Raw genomic sequence first — 17,987 nt, forward strand, 5'->3', positions numbered from 1 at the left:
CCAGCGAGTAGAAATGACTGTCACCCTTTCCCTTAGGATGCATTCCAGGTCTCTCTCAGCCTATATGCTGCTGTGATATCAAGCCTGATATTGTGCATCTGTATATCATGTGTGCCTGTATATCATTTTCTGTCTGCATGCTGATGTTTTATCTGTAAAGTACTCTGTGATAAATCAGATGTGGTTGATCGATTCATTAATTTGATCAGGGATAGTAAATAGATAGTCCTGTTAGAGAGCAAGATGGGACTGCCATCCAGGCTGTTACATCAGCACACATCGCCGACACTGTTTTCCTTAAGCAGAAGTGAAAAGCCCGATAAGCTCTCGTCTTGAATTTCAAATGCTGAGTGATGCGTGCCATTGGTGTTTATTTTTAGGAAGCGATGATGGTGTCTGAATCCAGATCCAAGACTACTTCATTTTCAGGGTATTTTTTGTTGGGTGATTGCTTTTTTCCAAGCGCTTATCCATTCAGCCCCTTTGGTGCTTTAAGGCTGATGGAAACCTTTCGACCCTCTCAGCTTTACAGGAGACACCATCTCTTTCCTATGCACCTATCTCTCCTCCTCACAATCCAAACGGCTTTGATCTGTGTCAGATTGATATACACTCTTCAACATAAAGATCAAATCTGTGAGTTCTTTCAGAGGTTGTTACAGACCATCACGTTTGAGGCGATAATATTTTAAAGTTCTTACAGTAAGATAAAAAAAAGCTTATTTAACTGAAATTCACAGCCAACTTTGAAGCCTATAACTAACTCTACAGAGAAACTGACCATAGTACTTTTGGTGTGGAGTGATGAATTTTTATATCAAAGTTCTTGTTTGTATTGTCAGAAATACTTAATTTCCTTGCTGGAGTTTGCCTCAGAGCTAAAGCTGTGTGAAGAAATGAGATTTTGCCATAAGAATGTTATGATTTTTGCCTGCACAGAGGCAGAAATGTGTAAATTATTGTTAGGGGGTGTGAAAAAAACATCTCTCCCCTTAACCCCATGAGAGTGCTCCCTGATATCATGCCTTCAGTACTTATTATTATTTATTTCAAGAGTTTTGATTGCAAATTTTCATTTGTTGTAAGGCTGAAGTTGTTTAATTCTTGAAACTTGAAAGAAGTAGCGCTGAGTTGTCACGCATTCATTAAACCCTATGCGTGCGTGTTTATGAGTGTGTGAGTGTGAGTGTGAGTGTGAGTGTGAGTGTGAGTGTGTGAGTGTGAGAGTGTGAGTGTATACTGCGCTTCCTCTGATGGCTGAGGTGGTGGGGAGTAAGGCTGCTCCTCCTTATGCCACTGTGTGCTGTGACTGATGATCCTCTATTCCGCCTGCCTGGGCTCTACTCCCATGGAGTGCACTGGCATGGAATAGTTTATTAGGGTTCACAGTGGAAGCACAATCCTTTAGTGTTCCAGACCAAGCCTGACACAGTGCTAGTTGCACTCCGGTCTACAGCAAGAATAATGAGCCTAGCTGGGCTGAATGGCCTGCTCTCATTCTTAAACATCTTATGTCCTTTCCATCTCCACCTTCAAACACACCACACACCTGGTCTTTCCTTTCATCTCCTCCCTCTCTCTCCCTCCCTCTCCCTGTCTCCCACCCCTCCCTCTCCGTAGCTCTACATGGTGAGGACTATGCTGGAGTCCCTCATTGCTGACAAGAGCGGCTTCAAGAAGACACTCCGCAGCAGCCTGGAAGGACCCACCATTTTGGAAATTGAGAAGTTCCACCGGGAGTCCTTCTTCTACACACATCTGCTGAATTTCAGCGGTAACTCTCGGGTCTGATGACCATGCGTTTGTGATGTCACTCCATTCAAACAGCAGCGGCACAGCTGTTTTAAAAGTTGCTCAAGCATGACTAATGCCTGCATGTACCCCCTCCCTCAGAGACCCTGCAGCAGTGCTGTGACCTATCCCAGCTGTGGTTCCGGGAGTTCTTCCTGGAGCTCACCATGGGCCGGCGGATCCAGTTCCCCATCGAGATGTCCATGCCCTGGATCCTCACCGACCACATCCTGGAGACCAAGGAGGCGTCCATGATGGAGTAAGGGCTCTTAACCACCGCGCGAAGCTTAACCTACTGAATCTCAGGCCCTTTTTACTCTGCCCCCCAAGGGAGGGGATGGGAGAAGGAGCAGTGTTGATTGGTCAGACCAGAGCTCTTGCTATTTAAAGTTTTTTGAGGAAATGGCTAAAACGGATCGCTGTACAACAAGAGAGGCCTTATTCACTCAGAGCCTAAATAATGTTAAGAGCTCCATCAGCTGCTCTTAATTGGGTTGATAAAAGTCTGTGGTCCTCCAAATGCAGGTATCAAAATGTGTTGTTTGTACTGCTTAGTATTCTGAGGAACATTAACTTGTATATATGGCTGGGAGGTGTTCCATTATTCTGCCATTGTTCCATCTGTACTTATCAACAACATGTTTACCACTAATGAAGGCAAGCACTGTAACTGGTCACTTATTGATATAAATTAGTGTAGCAGTTTCCCTGTTCAAGTGTAGCATCCGTAAGGACAGCTGAAATACAAGCTTGCACACAACATATTCGGGGTGTCCGCACTTCATTGCAGTCAGCTCTGATGCAGCCGTTGCTTCGTTTTTGTGGATCTCTTGCAGCCATTGGAGCTTGTCTTCTAGGGAGCGTACTGGCTCATGTAATACATGTGTGTGTGAGCAGCACTGTGTGAAGTTTGTTAGTGCGGATGTCAGACCAGAAGAGCTGTTTGTGCAGGAGGCCAGAGTCAGAGAGAGAGATGCTGAAGAGCCTCACAGAGACACAGAGAGTTCAGGCATCCAGACAGAGACACATGGACAAGAATGATATACACTACACTTTGCAGAGACCCTCAGACTACACCATACACACACAGAAAGCTCAATACTCAGAAACTCTTAGACTACACCACACATACACAGATAGAAAACACTACACAAAAACACAGTACACACACACGCACATGCACACACACACAAAATCACGCAAGTTAAATAAGGGCTCACAGTTAGACTGCAAGACTCTGGAGAAGCAGATATATCTGTCCTTGACCTTAATGACTGTTTCTGATGAACAGATGAGTCAGAAGCTTGTTAAAGCCGTGCCCAAGTAGTATTAAATGCCATTACCTTCCTGCAAGACTTTCACCCTGTTTCACGTTTTTTATTAAATTTAGAACAAATGTCTGTATAAAGCAGCACAAGGAGTCTACCATTTTCTCCAGAAATTCAGACAGGCCCTTCAAAAGTAAAAAAGGTGTGAACACAATACATTAAGGACCCTGGTTTGGAGAATGTAAAAAAGGAATCTTAATTCTCTAAGATGCTTGAAATTTGTGTAATAACTGTAATAACCGCAAAGCCAGCTTGTAATTGTGTATGCTTTTGAGAGGACAATAATGGAATTATTGTTGATTTAAAGAAAGAGGACGAAGTAGAGGAACGTTTTCTTTTTCTAACGAAAAGCGGTTAGCGCCGGCCATAACGAGAACGAACCCGGAGACCCGGCGTTAGGAAACCGCAGAGTTCTCTGAACCGAGGCGGGCTTCAGCTTCCCTGAACCAAAAACGGAGCTTCTCACAGTGAGCGCTGTCCGTTCCCATCCCCGCAGATACGTGCTGTATCCCCTGGACCTGTACAACGACAGCGCACACTACGCCCTGACCAAGTTCAAGAAGCAGTTCCTGTACGACGAGATCGAGGCGGAGGTACGGCCTGCTTTCAGGGCGTCGTTCGAAAACCCTCAGACGCCAGACAAAGCGAGGGGAAAACTGTTTTCCTAACGGTGACACAATTCAACACAATATTCAACACATACAGCACAATTTGTGAAAAAACTAAACCTGCATTCATGAGAGAAGAGCAAAAGCTGAACGTAAGATGAACCTTTTAGCTGTTGAATCCTTCAGGGTTTTTTTTTCCCCATTATTTTTTGCATGTTTGCATTCAGTGTCCTCAGAAACATCCATTTTCACCCAGACTTACAAAGTATAGTGGAGACTGGGGCTATCAGACAGTTTATAGCTGAGACTGGTGGCTAAGCCTACGTTAATTATTCTGTAGCATCTCAAATTGATTATGCTTCTGCTTTCTGTGTCGCCAGAACATCTAAACACTTGAGAGAGATTATGTTGAATTCTCAAGAAAAAGCCATATCCCTCTTGATATTACAGTTGATGTCCATATACTTCTAGGTATTTATACATTGTTGATTTTGTTGAAGGTGAACCTGTGCTTTGACCAGTTTGTGTACAAGCTTGCCGACCAAATATTTGCCTACTACAAGATTCTAGCCGGAAGGTATGTTTCGTCCTCTTCTTTGGTATGAATGATTTATGGATGCTGGGACGGGGTGACCTTGTTGATGTTTTTTTGAAGAAGACTGGCTCTCCGGGAAGACAGCTCAGTGCATGGCTGAGCCACGGGTTTTTAGATGATGCAGGTTCTGAGATCAGTTTTCAGGCCATCGTACATAGCATTCACTGTGTGTCATTTGGCCGTTACTGATCCAAGACCATTTTAGAGTGTGTTGCTTGGGATGCAGGCGAAGACTCAATTTCTGTCACCTCTTGCAATGCTGCTCAGTCCTCTTGTGTACATATATGTTTATAATGTCATGCCAATCTAACTAGCCGCGAAGTCTCAAAGATAGCGGCTAGTAGTCTAGTAGTAGTAATATCTAAAGCGCATCTTGGGATTGGTATGTGCAATGTAGTGTACCTGGTTACTTAGCTAGCCTGTGATACTTTGCAGGTTGCCAATACATGCAAGTTTTTGTAAGTGGTGCATTGATGTCAGATGCTTTGGCTAACTAAAGAACCTGTCACCAAAGCAACATTTTGAAACAGTCTGTGAGATGTGTAACAGTATGTGTTACTAAAAAATGTCTGCAAAACAGGCTAGCTAAGTACCAGGTACACTACAACAAATGTAATGAATTGGCCTTTTACGGTAAAATTAATGACAGATTTACAGCTGCAAAAATGTTAAATGCATTCTCCCACCATTTCATTCGCTGTTGTCTGCAACAGCAATACGTGCTGTACCTCACCTGCAGCCAGCTAGCAGCTAGCTGTGTCGTGCCAGCAGGCAATTAACTTCCAGTGGGAGTGAAGCCGGAGAAGTGGAGTCAGAGCAGACAGCAAGGGCAGGGGGAAAATGAAAGAATCGGGAGGACAGTGATTGGCAGTCGCACGGGGGAAGCGGAGAGTAAATCAGGGAGGCTCTGGAGAGGGTTAGAGTGGATGGCTGAGTATGCTGTTGAAATGGGCTGTGATGCGAACTTCTGAAGCCTGGCCTTTGCTAAGGTCAGATCTGCCCGCGGATGTCCACCTCTCCCCCTTAGAAAGGTCTTCTCTTTCATCCCGGGGGGAAGGGTGTTCAGGTCAAGATGCTATTCAGTCCTTGAATGTGAAAAATAATAACAACATACATATATAATAGATTTCTCCCCAATATCATTTTCAAAATGAAAATGTCCTGCTTATATTCATGTATATGACGTAGTCAGCCTTGCTGCCATTGCATTTCATTTCTTGGAAGCTTTTCTCTCCACATAGATTAATTCATTTAAATGAATTATAGCTTACTTTGTATTCAGGGCTGCAGAGACATCTGTCAAGCAAACATAGTTCAGTCTCCACAAAACCTCCAGTAAAGTGTTTTGGCCATTCGAGTGATTAATCATTGCTTGGGTAGAGGTGACTGCGTCTGGTGGCCCGTGTGACTTTGCTCAAACATGTGTGTCCTCTGCACTGCCTTTCGGTTTCAGCTTGCTCCTGGACAAACGCCTGCGAGCGGACTGCAAGAACCAGGGAGCCAACATCCCCTGGCCTGCCACCAACAGATACGAGACCCTGCTGAAGCAGAAACACGTGCAGGTAGGGCTAGCACGCCTGCTCGTTCACACACATACACACACACACACACACACACACACACACACACACACACACGTTTTGTTTGTCAGTGTTTTCCATGTTACTATTTCTAGAGGTATGTTCAGTCATGAAAACTACACTATCATAACTTATGTCAGCTTATTTGTTGTAAACTAGCTAGCTAAGGTTAGTTAGCTATGTTTCATATCATTTCATATATTTTATGCCATCTACCAAAAAAATTGGTAAAGATAGTTAATGTTTATAAGTATATTGGAACCACAACATTATCTCATAAGCTAGTTTATTTAAGTACTTCTTCATCTAATTTTTGTGGAAAGCTCAGTTAAATCATTGCTGCAAATGTTTGTGTAGTTCCTCAGGTTGAAGACAGCTGGAGTTTTGTCTAGCTTTCCATGTGCAGTCAGTGCCACCGCAGACTGCTCCTTCCTAAGCAGGTGGCAGCTGTGAGCATTAGAATTGAGGAACAGCTGTGCAGGTCCACTGTTGTATGTGTTATCTGGGTGCCCTTACTGCAGGCTGTTAGCTTCATTCCACGATCTGTCTTTATCTATTTAATTTATATTTTACACAGCTCCTGGGCCGCTCCATAGACCTGAATCGCCTCATCACCCAGCGAGTCTCTGCAGCCATGTACAAATCGCTAGAGCTGGCCATCAACCGCTTTGAGAGCGAGGACCTGACCTCCATCATGGTGCGTCTGTCTGTCTCCTCCCCCAAGCGCCTCCCCCAGCCCGCCCTTAGCCACTCCCTCAGTCACTCCCCCAGCCCTCCTCAGCCCCGCCCCCAGCCACTCCCATCAGTCACTCCCCAGTCCCTCCCTCAGCCACTCCCCCCCCCCCAGTCCCGCCCTCAGCTCCTCCCACAGCTCCTCCCCCACAGCTTCCTCTGAGATTCCAGCCTTATCCAGCTCACCTCCAAGCAACTTCATCTTGCTGCTAAACACACAGGACCAAATGTGTAAATGTCACTGGTGTGGTCTGAGCAAATTTTACGACCATAAAAGGTAGCACAACTCTTAAATGAAGACGGGATCAGCTAACTGCTTAAAAAAAACAAACATGGCCACTGCAGAGAAGACTACAGCAGCTCTGCTCTGCACTGCCGTAGGCTCACATCTCATACATAGTGCCTCACTGCATAGGGAAAGTCAGCCTTTAATTTCACTCTTAGCTTTCATGCTTTGGGAAGTTCCAAATTAGAGGTGTTATATAAATGCTGCTTTCAATTTTGAATGGAGCTCTCCTGCTGCTGTTTTGGGCTTCGGGACTTGTCTTATGTTGGCTTAGAGTAGTAGAAAAGCGCGTCAAGTTCAGTGGGCGCTTAGAGGCTGGGTATACACCTGCAGGCTGACTCACCAGTAGCAACCTCCCCTGCAGGAACTGGACGGACTTCTGGAGATCAACCGGATGACCCACCGGCTGCTGGGGAAGTTCCTGACCCTGGACAGTTTCAACGCCATGTTCCGTGAGGCCAACCACAACGTGTCGGCCCCCTACGGCAGGGTCACGTTGCACGTCTTCTGGGAGCTCAACTACGACTTCCTGCCCAACTACTGCTACAACGGCTCCACAAACAGGTAATCTACAGATGCCCCCACCCGGCCTCTGTCTGCCAAAGAGCGGCTGCTGCTGTTCCCATGGGAACGGGCATGCTGGAAAGGCAGTGAGCTGTCAGATGTATGGAATGTGTGGAAATTAGATATACACTATATGGACAAAAGTATTCGGACGCCTGACCATTACACCAACAGGGACTGTAATGACATTGTATTCAAATACATATACTTTAATATGGAGTTGGTCCCCCTTTTGCAGCTATAACAGCTTCCACTCTTGTTGGAAGGCTTTCCACAAGATTTTGGAGTGTTTCTGTGGGAATTTGTGCCCATTCATTCTGTAGAGCATTTATGAGGTCAGGCACCGATGTTGGATGAGAAGGCCTGGCTCGCAATCTCCGTTCCAGTTCATCCCAAAGGTGCGTGATGGGGCTGAGGTCAGGGCTCTGTGCGGGCCAGTCAAGTTCTTCCACACCGAACTCATCAAACCATGTCTTTATAGTCCTTGCTTTGTGCACTGGGGCACAGTCATGTTGGAATAGAAAAGGGCCTTCCCCAAACTGTTGCCACAAAGTTGGAAGCATAGCATTGTCCAAAATGTCTTGGTATGCTGAAGCATTATAATTGCCCTTCACTGGAGATAAGGGGCCTAGCCCAAACCCTGAAAAACAGGTGTGGCCAAATACCTTTGTCCATATATTTTAAGTTTTGTAGTTTTATTAAATATTTCTGTTTAGTCCCCCTTTCCATTCCCGTGTGCATGGAGAAGAGAGGGTATGCGAGCATTTCCACAAGTCCTTTTGCGCTTTAGGTCAACGGGGCAAAAAAGACACTGATCAGCTAGGCTTATTCCAGCCTGGCTTAACAGCTCCTTCTGTTTGGAAGAGACCAGTTCCATCATTGATAGAGCAACCGAACAGTCCCATAAGAAGTGTGTTTAAAACTGTAATAACATCCATAGACACCTGACCCCGTAGGTTGATGTGGCATGACCACACGCGTAACAATGAGGTAACATTAGGATAGTCAGTAGTACAAAGTACTACTAGAAGTAGATGGTATTAACAAGGTGAACATCTAGTGTTTGTTTAATAAAATCCAGCTATTCTATGTCTTATGGGTTACATCTGACTGTTTCAGCTAAAGTTGCTGATAACACTTATGAAACTTCACCGTGCAGAGCAGAGATGACCTGTGTTCATATCGCACAATGTGGCTCGAGGCTCAACGTGACACCTCGCGGTTATCCCGTCAGACTGTTAAAGGCACAATATGAGTCAGGGAACCTCACTTATGTTATTTATTTTTATCATTTTAATTTTCACACTCCCTTTGCTTTCAAAGTAGCAGGCTTACATCTGCGAAATAAACATGGAGTTAGATCGTTAATACTTGTAATAAAAAAAATGACATGCATGTAGTAGTGCATTATGAGTTGTGTTTGCTCAAGCATCAAGGTTGATTCCAGCTGTGTTGTTTGAACATTAACCAATCAGCAGTTTGGAACATTACAGTTGTAACTTGTGGTCATTAGAACTGCAATCTGTAATGTGTCTAAGGCAAAGTAGTGTTTACACTATCAATGTTAATTAGAAGTATGAAAGACTCTATAGGTTTTTGTCATCCACAAGAGCTTTACATAGCCAATTATGGACTGCTGATGTACTTGGCTTGGCTGAATGGCCTGTTATTGCCAAATTCTTTCACTTTCCTCTTATAATAACTTAACTCTTTTACTCAACAATAAACCTACTCAATTATTTTGCACTTGAATGTCATTCCTAAAGATTTTTGGGCCAGACCTGAACTGATTTCATACCAAGATCCACGGAGAATATGCCTTTGAGCCATCACAGCAGATCAAATGAAGCGAAAGGACTCGGTGTTAAAGATGGTGGGGGGGGGCGGGGTGCAGAAATGGGAACTAGAGCCGCTTTGAAGATTGGCGGCCGGTGCTCGTTATTGTTCTTTCCGACGGGCGCGGGGAGCTGGCTGTCGTTTTGCCAGAAAAGCGCTCCGCACCTCGGCTGTTGGCCTCTGCCTGACCCGGGGTTTTTAATCAGCGCAGCGGCACGCACTTGAAAGGAAGAGGCCGCCCAAGACTGTCCCTATTATCCAGCATAAGCGCAGTTATAAATCGGAGCAGAAGGCAACGCCTGACCCATTTCCACATTGTTGCGCTGAAGCAAGTGCCATTTTCCTCTGAGCACCACAGCATGTGGCTGGCTGTGTATGCGAGCCGGGAGAGGAGTCATTCTCGTCAGCCTTTGTTAGGGGGCCATTTTTTTGAAAAGCGCAGTTTTCAGCTCTGTTCTCTGAGGGCTCGTCCCACGTCCTGCGTCTGAAGCCGGGAGTGTGCCCGGTTCTAAAGCTCAGAACTTTTGAGTGGTCTCGAGTGTGGCCGCGTGAAGGCGGAGCCGGCCTTTAAATGAGTGGCAGTGCATAATGGGGAGGGGGGCAACCACAGATCAACTGTCGAAAAGACAGTTCAGCGCATTGATTTCCCACAGATGTTTGCGCCTCCTCTCCTAACAGCTCATTACCGATTCCTGCACCAGCTCTCTGGGCAAGGTCGTCAAACTGAAAGGTGTGAGGGTTTGACTGACAGGTCTCCTGCTGCGTGGAATACAGAAACTGGAAGGAGAAGGAGAAATGAGATGTTTTGGAGCTCTTTGGCTCAGAATTTCAGAGTATCTGTCTTTGGCAGAAATGAAAGGGACTTCCTTCTTCCCTTAGCCTCAGTTTGACTGTTGCTTAGATTAATTATTATTGGTATTGTCACTTCAATGCTTGCACAGTTGTTTTAAACAACTTGTTCCCTTCCTCTAATTCCGTCATGCTGGTGTTTGCAGTCAGCGCGGTTTCCATGGCTCATCAGTGTGGTCAGACAGTTCCCTTTGGCCAGTTCTGGCTGTCTTCTTGTTCCTCCTCGTGTGGAGGTTGTTGAGTCTGAGTCCCATTAACCTGTCAATTACAGACTGACGGCTCCACGGGAACTGTGTGTGTGTGTGTGTGCGCGTGTGTGTGCACGAGAGATCAAACATTTCATTTCTGTGTTTAAAGTGAAGAGATTACTGCATCACTTGTCTATGAGGGCCCAGCGAGGCAGCAGAGGAAATCAATACGGTTTTAGACAGATGGCCTTCCCGACTGTTTTGAGAAAGCCAGACAGACTGAGTTTTTGTCTCTCTCCCCCTTGTCTGTCTCCCTCCCTCTGCTCACTCTCCCCCTCTCTCTCTGTGCCCCTCCCTGTCCCCCCACGCTCTCTCTCCCTCCAGGTTTGTGCGCACAGTGCTGCCCTTCTCCCAGGAGTTCCAGAGAGACAAGCCCCCCAACGCCCAGCCGCAGTACCTGTATGGGTCGAAGGTCAGTGACGAGACCACCCTCTCCCCGCCTCCTTCTATGTGGACCCTCAGTCCTCCTATAGACACGCCCACTGCCACCTCATTGGCTGGTCACGAACTCCCTGCCCCCTGCCTTGATCAGCAATGCTCACAGTCCAAGCCGCCAGCCACCAAGTCTAAGCACTTAAACCATGCATTGCAACGCAAGCGGAAGTGTTTCTCGGTTTAGGCCTCATGTGTTTGAGGGAGATCGACGTGGAACGTGTGTTTGTTGTCAGAGGATATATGCTGCGTGGTCTGAGCAATGTCTGTGCCCTGGTCAAGTGGCTGTGGCATCAGCTGGGTGAAGCGGAATATTAGGGGGCAGAGTGGCGGGGAAAGAGCCTGTGTGGAGTGGCCAAACTGAGTGTAAACGCAGCCGCTATGGTCCCAGTGTGCCTCGGCTTCCACTCGGTCAGTTTGGGAAGGAAGGGGAGTCGCTTATTGAAACGGAGAACAAATGAGAAGAAAAGTCAATGCAAAGAGCCCAGCAGTATTGTTTGACAACTCTAGCTGAATTCAGCCGTAACAGGCCGCTGGGAACCTCAGGTGTGCCAGCGTTAACGTCCATCGAGGACGGGGAACGTGTGTCTCGCGAATGGCTAATGATTAAATTTGCTTTAGTGACAGTCATCTATATCTCAGCTGTGAATTTTGTTTCAGTGTCACTGGGGTATTTAATAAACATGCTATCAAATATTGATACGGTTCTCAAAGTTTGACTGAAAACAGAACATAGAGTACGTATGAAAGTCTTGCACTGTAGCAGCAGCACATGATCAGATATTTAGTTTTCGTCTGTTGTCATTTGTTTGTTTCCTTACAAGGTCTGTAGCTCAGAAGTGTTTGCCTGTGTGCGTTTGTGTATGTATACTGGCTTAATAGAAGTTTATTTCTGTTTTTTTGGGTAGTGTTCAGAGCACTGAGTTACAGTGAGATATTAAAAGTTGATTATCAGATTGTGGTGAGTCCTCAACTCTTTTTCCCCTTGTATTTTCTTGACCGGCTTACGAGCTTGGCCAGGGCCAGGACGCTCTTTCTGGGGGTGAACTGCATCCCTTGTCGGCAGAGTGCACCTCTTGCTCAATGAGAGAGAGAAAAACGCTGCCGATCCAATTTGCCGAGCCCTTTCTTTGACATATCACGTCCTTGCGTGTGGCAAAATGGTTCTGCAAAGTGCAGCACTGGCGTAATAGTGGGCCGTGGCGGCTCTGAAAGAGCTTTGACATCAGGCCTCGCCCCCATCCCCCCCCTGCCCTCCCCGCTCGTCCCCCCCAGCCTGCTCTTTAAAGCTGCAGAGGGGCCACCTCACACTCTCTGACATGTGTCATTACATTGCATTTCATTATTGCCAATTAGCAGACGCGCTTATCCAGAGCCACTTAAACAGTGCATCTAATGAAGTGGCATTAGAAGCTGCGCAAACAGGACACCGCTAACCGCACACGAGCAAGAGCTAGTGCTAAACATAGTGCTGAGATCACAGTTGTGTGCCTAGATCAACATGAAAGTGCAAAGCACTTGTGTACAACTTAAGGACTGTATCATTCCAAGTACAATGCTAACGCATACTGCAAGTAGGCCTCCACGTGCCGATTGTTTTATTAGATGCGATTTCAGCGGCCTTCGCCTTCTCTCGTCAGAACAGACAAACAGTGCAAAACTGTGGCGTGGCTTTGCACTTGTGAAAATTTGACACTTGTGTTTAGAAATGCATTTTTTTAATGTAAAATCAACTCTCAGACTGACTACGTTCTCTTCAAGCGGGATAATGAATAACAGCTCAAGGCCAAGTTTCTCAGAAGTATTCAGGGAACATTGGGCAGGCTTACTTTGGGCTAGTGCTTTAGTTGTGAGGTAATGTGGTCCAGATTGTTTAGTGTAACCTGACTTATTTTTTTGCACTTATTTTATAACAGTAGTTTTAATGTCAGGCGTAGCCTATGTGTCCAAGTGTGTCTACTGACATAAAAGAATAAGCTCTTACATGTGAGTAACTGCATTTTGTACAGTTGAAATAATGTTTTGTGAGTGTATAAAACTGTAATTAGTCTGAATGCTTCTTTAACGAGACCAGCATGCAGGCCCCCAGACCCAACACTGTAATTGTTATTGTGAAAGGTAGCAGTGTGGTTTAGCAGTTAGCACACAGGTCACTAAAAGGTTGCTGGTTTGATTCTTGGAAGGGGCACTGCAATTGTACCCCTTCAAAAGGTGCTTAATCTGAATTTCCTAAGCACATATCAAGCTGTGTAAATGGAGAACATGTAAAAGTTGTAAGGTATGTAAACTTCTCTGCATAAAAGCAATTGTAATGTAATATAAAGCTATTATCGGCACTTTACGTATTAAAACAGTTGTATAAAGATGTTGTGGAGGTATTAGCAGGGTAGTTATTTATTTTGGTGATGCACATACAGGGCAAATCAAATCAGCTGTGATATACTTGTAGTTGAAAATGCTTATAAAGTTTACAGTGAAAGTTCCATTTTTTCGTGTTGACAGACATTTTACATATTTTTCAAAATACTGAAAATGGTTCACAGTTATGAGCAGTGCAGAAAAGTATGGGCCGTTTGACCATAGATTTAAGGAGTTAGAAATTGCAGCAGTTTTTTTAAACTCTGTAGTTCACAATTGATGGCATCTTCTGAAGAGGGTAAAGTCATTTGCCACCACATGTAGTCTGTCCCCATTTTTAAAGAGCTTGTCCTGTAACCCTGCTTTAAGCCCAGGCAGTGGCAGAAGCAGATGGATTGTAATGGAAAACCTGGAATGAAAGTCTCAAGGGGTTCCCTCTGACACAGCCCGTACGGCCAGCGGGACTGATTCCTGGCCGGGGTCAGAGATGGGGGCGCTCCCGGCCAAACCGCAGGGGCTCTCTAGGGGGCCGGTGTCCGGCTGCGGGTCACCCTCCGGACTGCTCGGGGAGTACGGGTGTCTCACGGGCCCCTTCCCGCCGTGGCCGCGGGGGGACTGGGCGGTGTCGGCGGGGTCGCGGCCCCAGCGGCACCAGGAGCGGAGGCAGCCGTACAGCAGGGCGGCGCCGATGAGCAGCAGCAGCACGGTGCTGGCCAGCCAGACGCCCAGCGCCAGCTCCTTGCCCCCGCTGGGCTCCGCACCGCTCTCCTCCAGCGTGTGGAACAGCTGGCACTGCTCCCCGCCGGGCCGCCCCGGGCGGCACGCCACGCACAGCACGTAGGCGGTCTGCGGGCTCAGGTTAACCAGGCTGGCCGAGGTGCGTCCGGGGGGCACCACCGCCTCACGCAGGAGGCCGCCCCGGGCGTAGCCCAGCAGCAGCCCGTTCCAGTTGGGGTGGTACAGGACGCTGTAGAAGCCACCCGCGCAGCCAGGGGAGGGTGGCCAGGTGACGGTGGCTGAGGTGGCCGTGATGTCCCGCACGGCGATGCCCATCCCGCCACCCGTCCTGCTCCGGCCGGGCCCCGGCTCTCGCTCGGTGATGAATTTGGCGGTGAAGCGGTCGCGGTGATGGCGGCTGTAGGAAGGCCCGGGGGCTTCGGAGCTGCAGAGACAGGGATTTGTGCTGGTGTTCACACTCTAAGCATTCAGCAGGATTGTTCTTCAGGGAGCTGTTTTTACAGGTAGCGTGCGGCGCGAGGCTCTGCTCTCCTATAGATGATACTTTGGCTGAAAAAGCTGGTATCAAGCAATCAGTCTGATGCATGCAGTTCCATTCTGATGGTGACACGTGCAGTTAGCCGGAGGCTAAAAGCTCTCCTGGATCTCCGCCATAACCCTTATTGGTATTTTTCTCCTAAATAAAACAACATAAAAAAAAAAACCCATGGCTGGCTGCTTTTTCAGATTTATAACGAGTAGCTCTTACTGAACAATATACACATCTCTTTATTATTCTTTTTTTTTTTTTTTTTTAAAAAAACATGTGAATAGAGAAGAATATAGAAACAGAGTCCAGTCAAGACTGTAGGCATTATTCATTTGTGTGTGTAGTTTTTTTTCCCATAAACTCCATGTGAAGTAAAGCCAATCAATGGCTTGATTTGTATCAGAGAGGTTTAAGAAGCTGTCTAATAAATCAAACTCTGGTGCGTTTTTTTCCCTAACCACCCCATGTCAGTGTTTTTAATTTATTTCTTTCAGAATTTCAGAGTATCTGTCTGTAACTGTTAAGTTTGGCACAGTGGAGCATTTCAGCTGAACACCGGCGTGGTTTATGGAGTTTATGCTGTCTGAGTTGTGTCGGGCCTGTCATTATTATTCTATGAGATTTGACATATTTCGCTTGCCTTGTTGTGGTATTTGCTGAATCCTTCCCCGTGAAAGGAGATTATATCGGGTTATTGACACTGAAAGATGGCGTGGTAGTTCCAGGTTGCGTATCCTATTAATGTCATTTTTTTTCCTCCTCCAGGGAAAGCTGATGGGATTTGTGTTATCAGACTAACGTCCCATATTAGTGCATTTCTAATGACAGGTGACGGGTGCTCTCATGGAGTCTGTGGAACTGTGATTATAGGGACTGAAATGACTGTTGCTGAACTAAGACTTCATGCTCCATCTTCTCTGTTCTGGCAGGTTCTGGATCACCCCCGCGGTTGGCTAGTGAATATTTTTAATATAAAGTTAAATATTTTCAACTTTCTAAGCTGCATTGCATTGCCTAACCCGTTTCGTTGTGCTTCTTGCTGAAAATAGCATATGTTTCTTTTCAAATATGAAAAGAAGTGTAGGTGATCTATTGACAGTCTAAAATGGGTGAGTGATTTTGTTTGACTGACTGACAGACAGCTCTAGACAGCTCTAGGTGATGTCTGAATTAAAGGGAGACTTTTTGGAGAAAGAAGAAATTCATAACTGGATGAATTATGAAAATTCAAGGGAAGACAAAAAGTCCCTTTAAATAAGTGTGTTCAAGTCAAAAAGTTTAATAAAACGTTTAATAAATGTAAAATTTTTTGGTCAAGCTCTGTTTCACAACTGTTCTCCCTCACAGCGGTGTGTTTTATTATTTTAAGGCAGAAAATCTGCTTTACAGCAAGAGGCTGGGGAGTTAGAATGAGAGCAGGCCAGCCAGCCTCATCAGCCAAGACAAAAAGTCTAAAAAGGCCACAGAATCTATTAAAATGTTTTATATGCGTTGTGTTCCTTATTTGAGTTTGTTGTGCTCCTTCAGTGGGCTTGTGAACAGAAGAGCAGAATGATTTATTTCTTTTTTCCTTTATTTATTCTGAGTTTGTGTATTTTTCTACTTTAGCCCTGTAGCCATTCCTAACATCCTGCTTTGAGAGAGCTCTAACCCATTGTGTCATACTGTCATAACATTTATGCTGTGTTTCAGGTGCAAGGACATTCAAACCAAAGTACATTCTAACGTACAGATAGTCAAGTATTAACACTTTCTGAATCGTGGACCCAAAATTCTCTTTCTAGCCTGTGGTTAGGAAGGTAAACCACACTTGGCATTGTATCTGTGGGAAAACAGGATTTCAATTCCATACAATCTAGTTTACTACAAATGTTCCCAGAGAGCACTGCCTGTATCAGTTGTGGTTGTATGCTGATTTCTGGTCATATTCATACTAGCCGGCAGGTGGGTAGTTTACCAGTTCAGTCAACCATCGATTGATGGGTCATGTGACTTAAGAGAACACGTGAAGGTCACGGAGGCGGGGCCGGGGAGAAACCAAATAAAGGCAAACCTCCATTGTTTTTGCAGTTACGTTTGCGGTCCTTGCTATTGTGGCTGTGGTCACGTTGCGGTTCCCTCACCAGCTGTCCCTGTTTTAATTGCTCCTGTGATTCCAGCTTTCCCTCAGAACCCGACCATATGTAGTGCTCTGGGTCTGTGACCCATACACATCCAGTTAGGGGAAAAAAAGATGTAGCATGCATTGATTTTTAAAATATTTTTCACATGAAATAAATGATTTTTAGGGTTTACCTCAGACATGACTTTGTGCCTCTTTTTGAGTTGGCCTTGTAAAGCTCCCTGGATAAGATCAACTCCAATTTAAAAATACATTTCCATTTGGTATCATAGGTTGTTTGTGAGTTTTAAGTGTGTTATCCACACATAAAACCACCTTCACATTTTTCAAAAAATAGTAGTTCAGTTTGCAACCCCTCATGGCAGTGAAATATTTTTAATTATGCCTGCTAATTGCAGTTTCCAGCAGTTTGCAGTTGGTGGATGCCTGTGAATTGCCGGATGCAGCAGTGATTAAATGTGTATGCAGAGGGATGTGTGTGTGGTGATTACCATTCAGCCATCAGGAGAGGTGTGATTGCGATCAGAGCCGGTCAGGTGTGCAGAGCTCTGACACAGCTGCTGGGAGCGTTCCAATTCATACCCCCCCCTGCAGTCCAGACAAAGGAGCTACTTTTGTGTACCGTTCTCTTGTTGTACTTTTTCGCCTTTGTTTACGGTTTGCTTAATGTTGCTGAGATTCCCGGCTCTCTCCCCCTTTCCCCAGCCCTCCCCGGTTCATTAAGTCACAACGTACAATTCAGAACCCTCAGAACTCCACTCTCTCTTTCTCTGTCTCTGTCTCTCTCTCTCTGTTGTCATTAGTAACGGCTGAGGGTAAGTTTTGAGCCCTGGCTGACACCTGTCCGTCAGTGATCGGGGGGAGGTTAGCGGAGATCAGAGACTTACTGTAATCGCAGGCGACGAGTGGAGCGGGGAAGGCGGGAAAAGCGGGCGTTCAGGCGATGGTGTTTTCGGCTCCCCTCCCCCTCCCTCAGCGGTGCTCCCCTGGAGCCGATCTTCCCGGCACGTCACCCCCCATCAGGGTCTCGGGGCTGTTCTCCTCGCCACCTGCTCCCTGCGCGTGTGAACGGGAGCCGGAGAGCTTCCTGACTGGAGCAGCGGCAGCAGCAGCAGCAGTGGTGGCCGCTTAGCAGAGGCAGCACAAAGACTGAGCGCAGCGCTAATGATCTGCCTCGCTGTGGGAGGGGAGAGGAGCCAGTGAATGAGAGAAAAGGGTAGCAGCAGAGCCCCTCTCCTCCCCATTAGCTGGCTGCCTGGAGTCCCCCCCTCCTCTGTGTGGTGTGAGGCGCTGGCATACTCTCACAGGTCTAGCTGCTGGTGTGGCCACTGCTCATTCCCCTGCACCAGGTCCTGACCTGGGAGTAGCCCAGGTCAGGACTGGCCTATACA

General features: G+C 46.4%; 1 protein-coding gene across 1 annotated transcript in view; it reads left to right on the forward strand.

The window, feature by feature from the left end:
* LOC118789592 (cytoplasmic FMR1-interacting protein 1 homolog) overlaps positions 1–17,987 on the forward strand; it is a 61,475-nt gene that overhangs the window by 24,605 nt on the left and 18,883 nt on the right. The window contains exons 16-23 of the mRNA XM_036546075.1: positions 1,621–1,774; positions 1,894–2,050; positions 3,616–3,712; positions 4,228–4,304; positions 5,776–5,884; positions 6,480–6,599; positions 7,285–7,484; positions 10,742–10,829. Of these exons, the coding sequence (XP_036401968.1) occupies positions 1,621–1,774; positions 1,894–2,050; positions 3,616–3,712; positions 4,228–4,304; positions 5,776–5,884; positions 6,480–6,599; positions 7,285–7,484; positions 10,742–10,829 (1,002 nt within the window). The remainder of the gene's footprint in view (positions 1–1,620; positions 1,775–1,893; positions 2,051–3,615; positions 3,713–4,227; positions 4,305–5,775; positions 5,885–6,479; positions 6,600–7,284; positions 7,485–10,741; positions 10,830–17,987) is intronic.

Source organism: Megalops cyprinoides, chromosome 14, assembly GCF_013368585.1.
Source record: "Megalops cyprinoides isolate fMegCyp1 chromosome 14, fMegCyp1.pri, whole genome shotgun sequence".
NCBI classification, from domain to species: Eukaryota; Metazoa; Chordata; class Actinopteri; order Elopiformes; family Megalopidae; genus Megalops; species Megalops cyprinoides.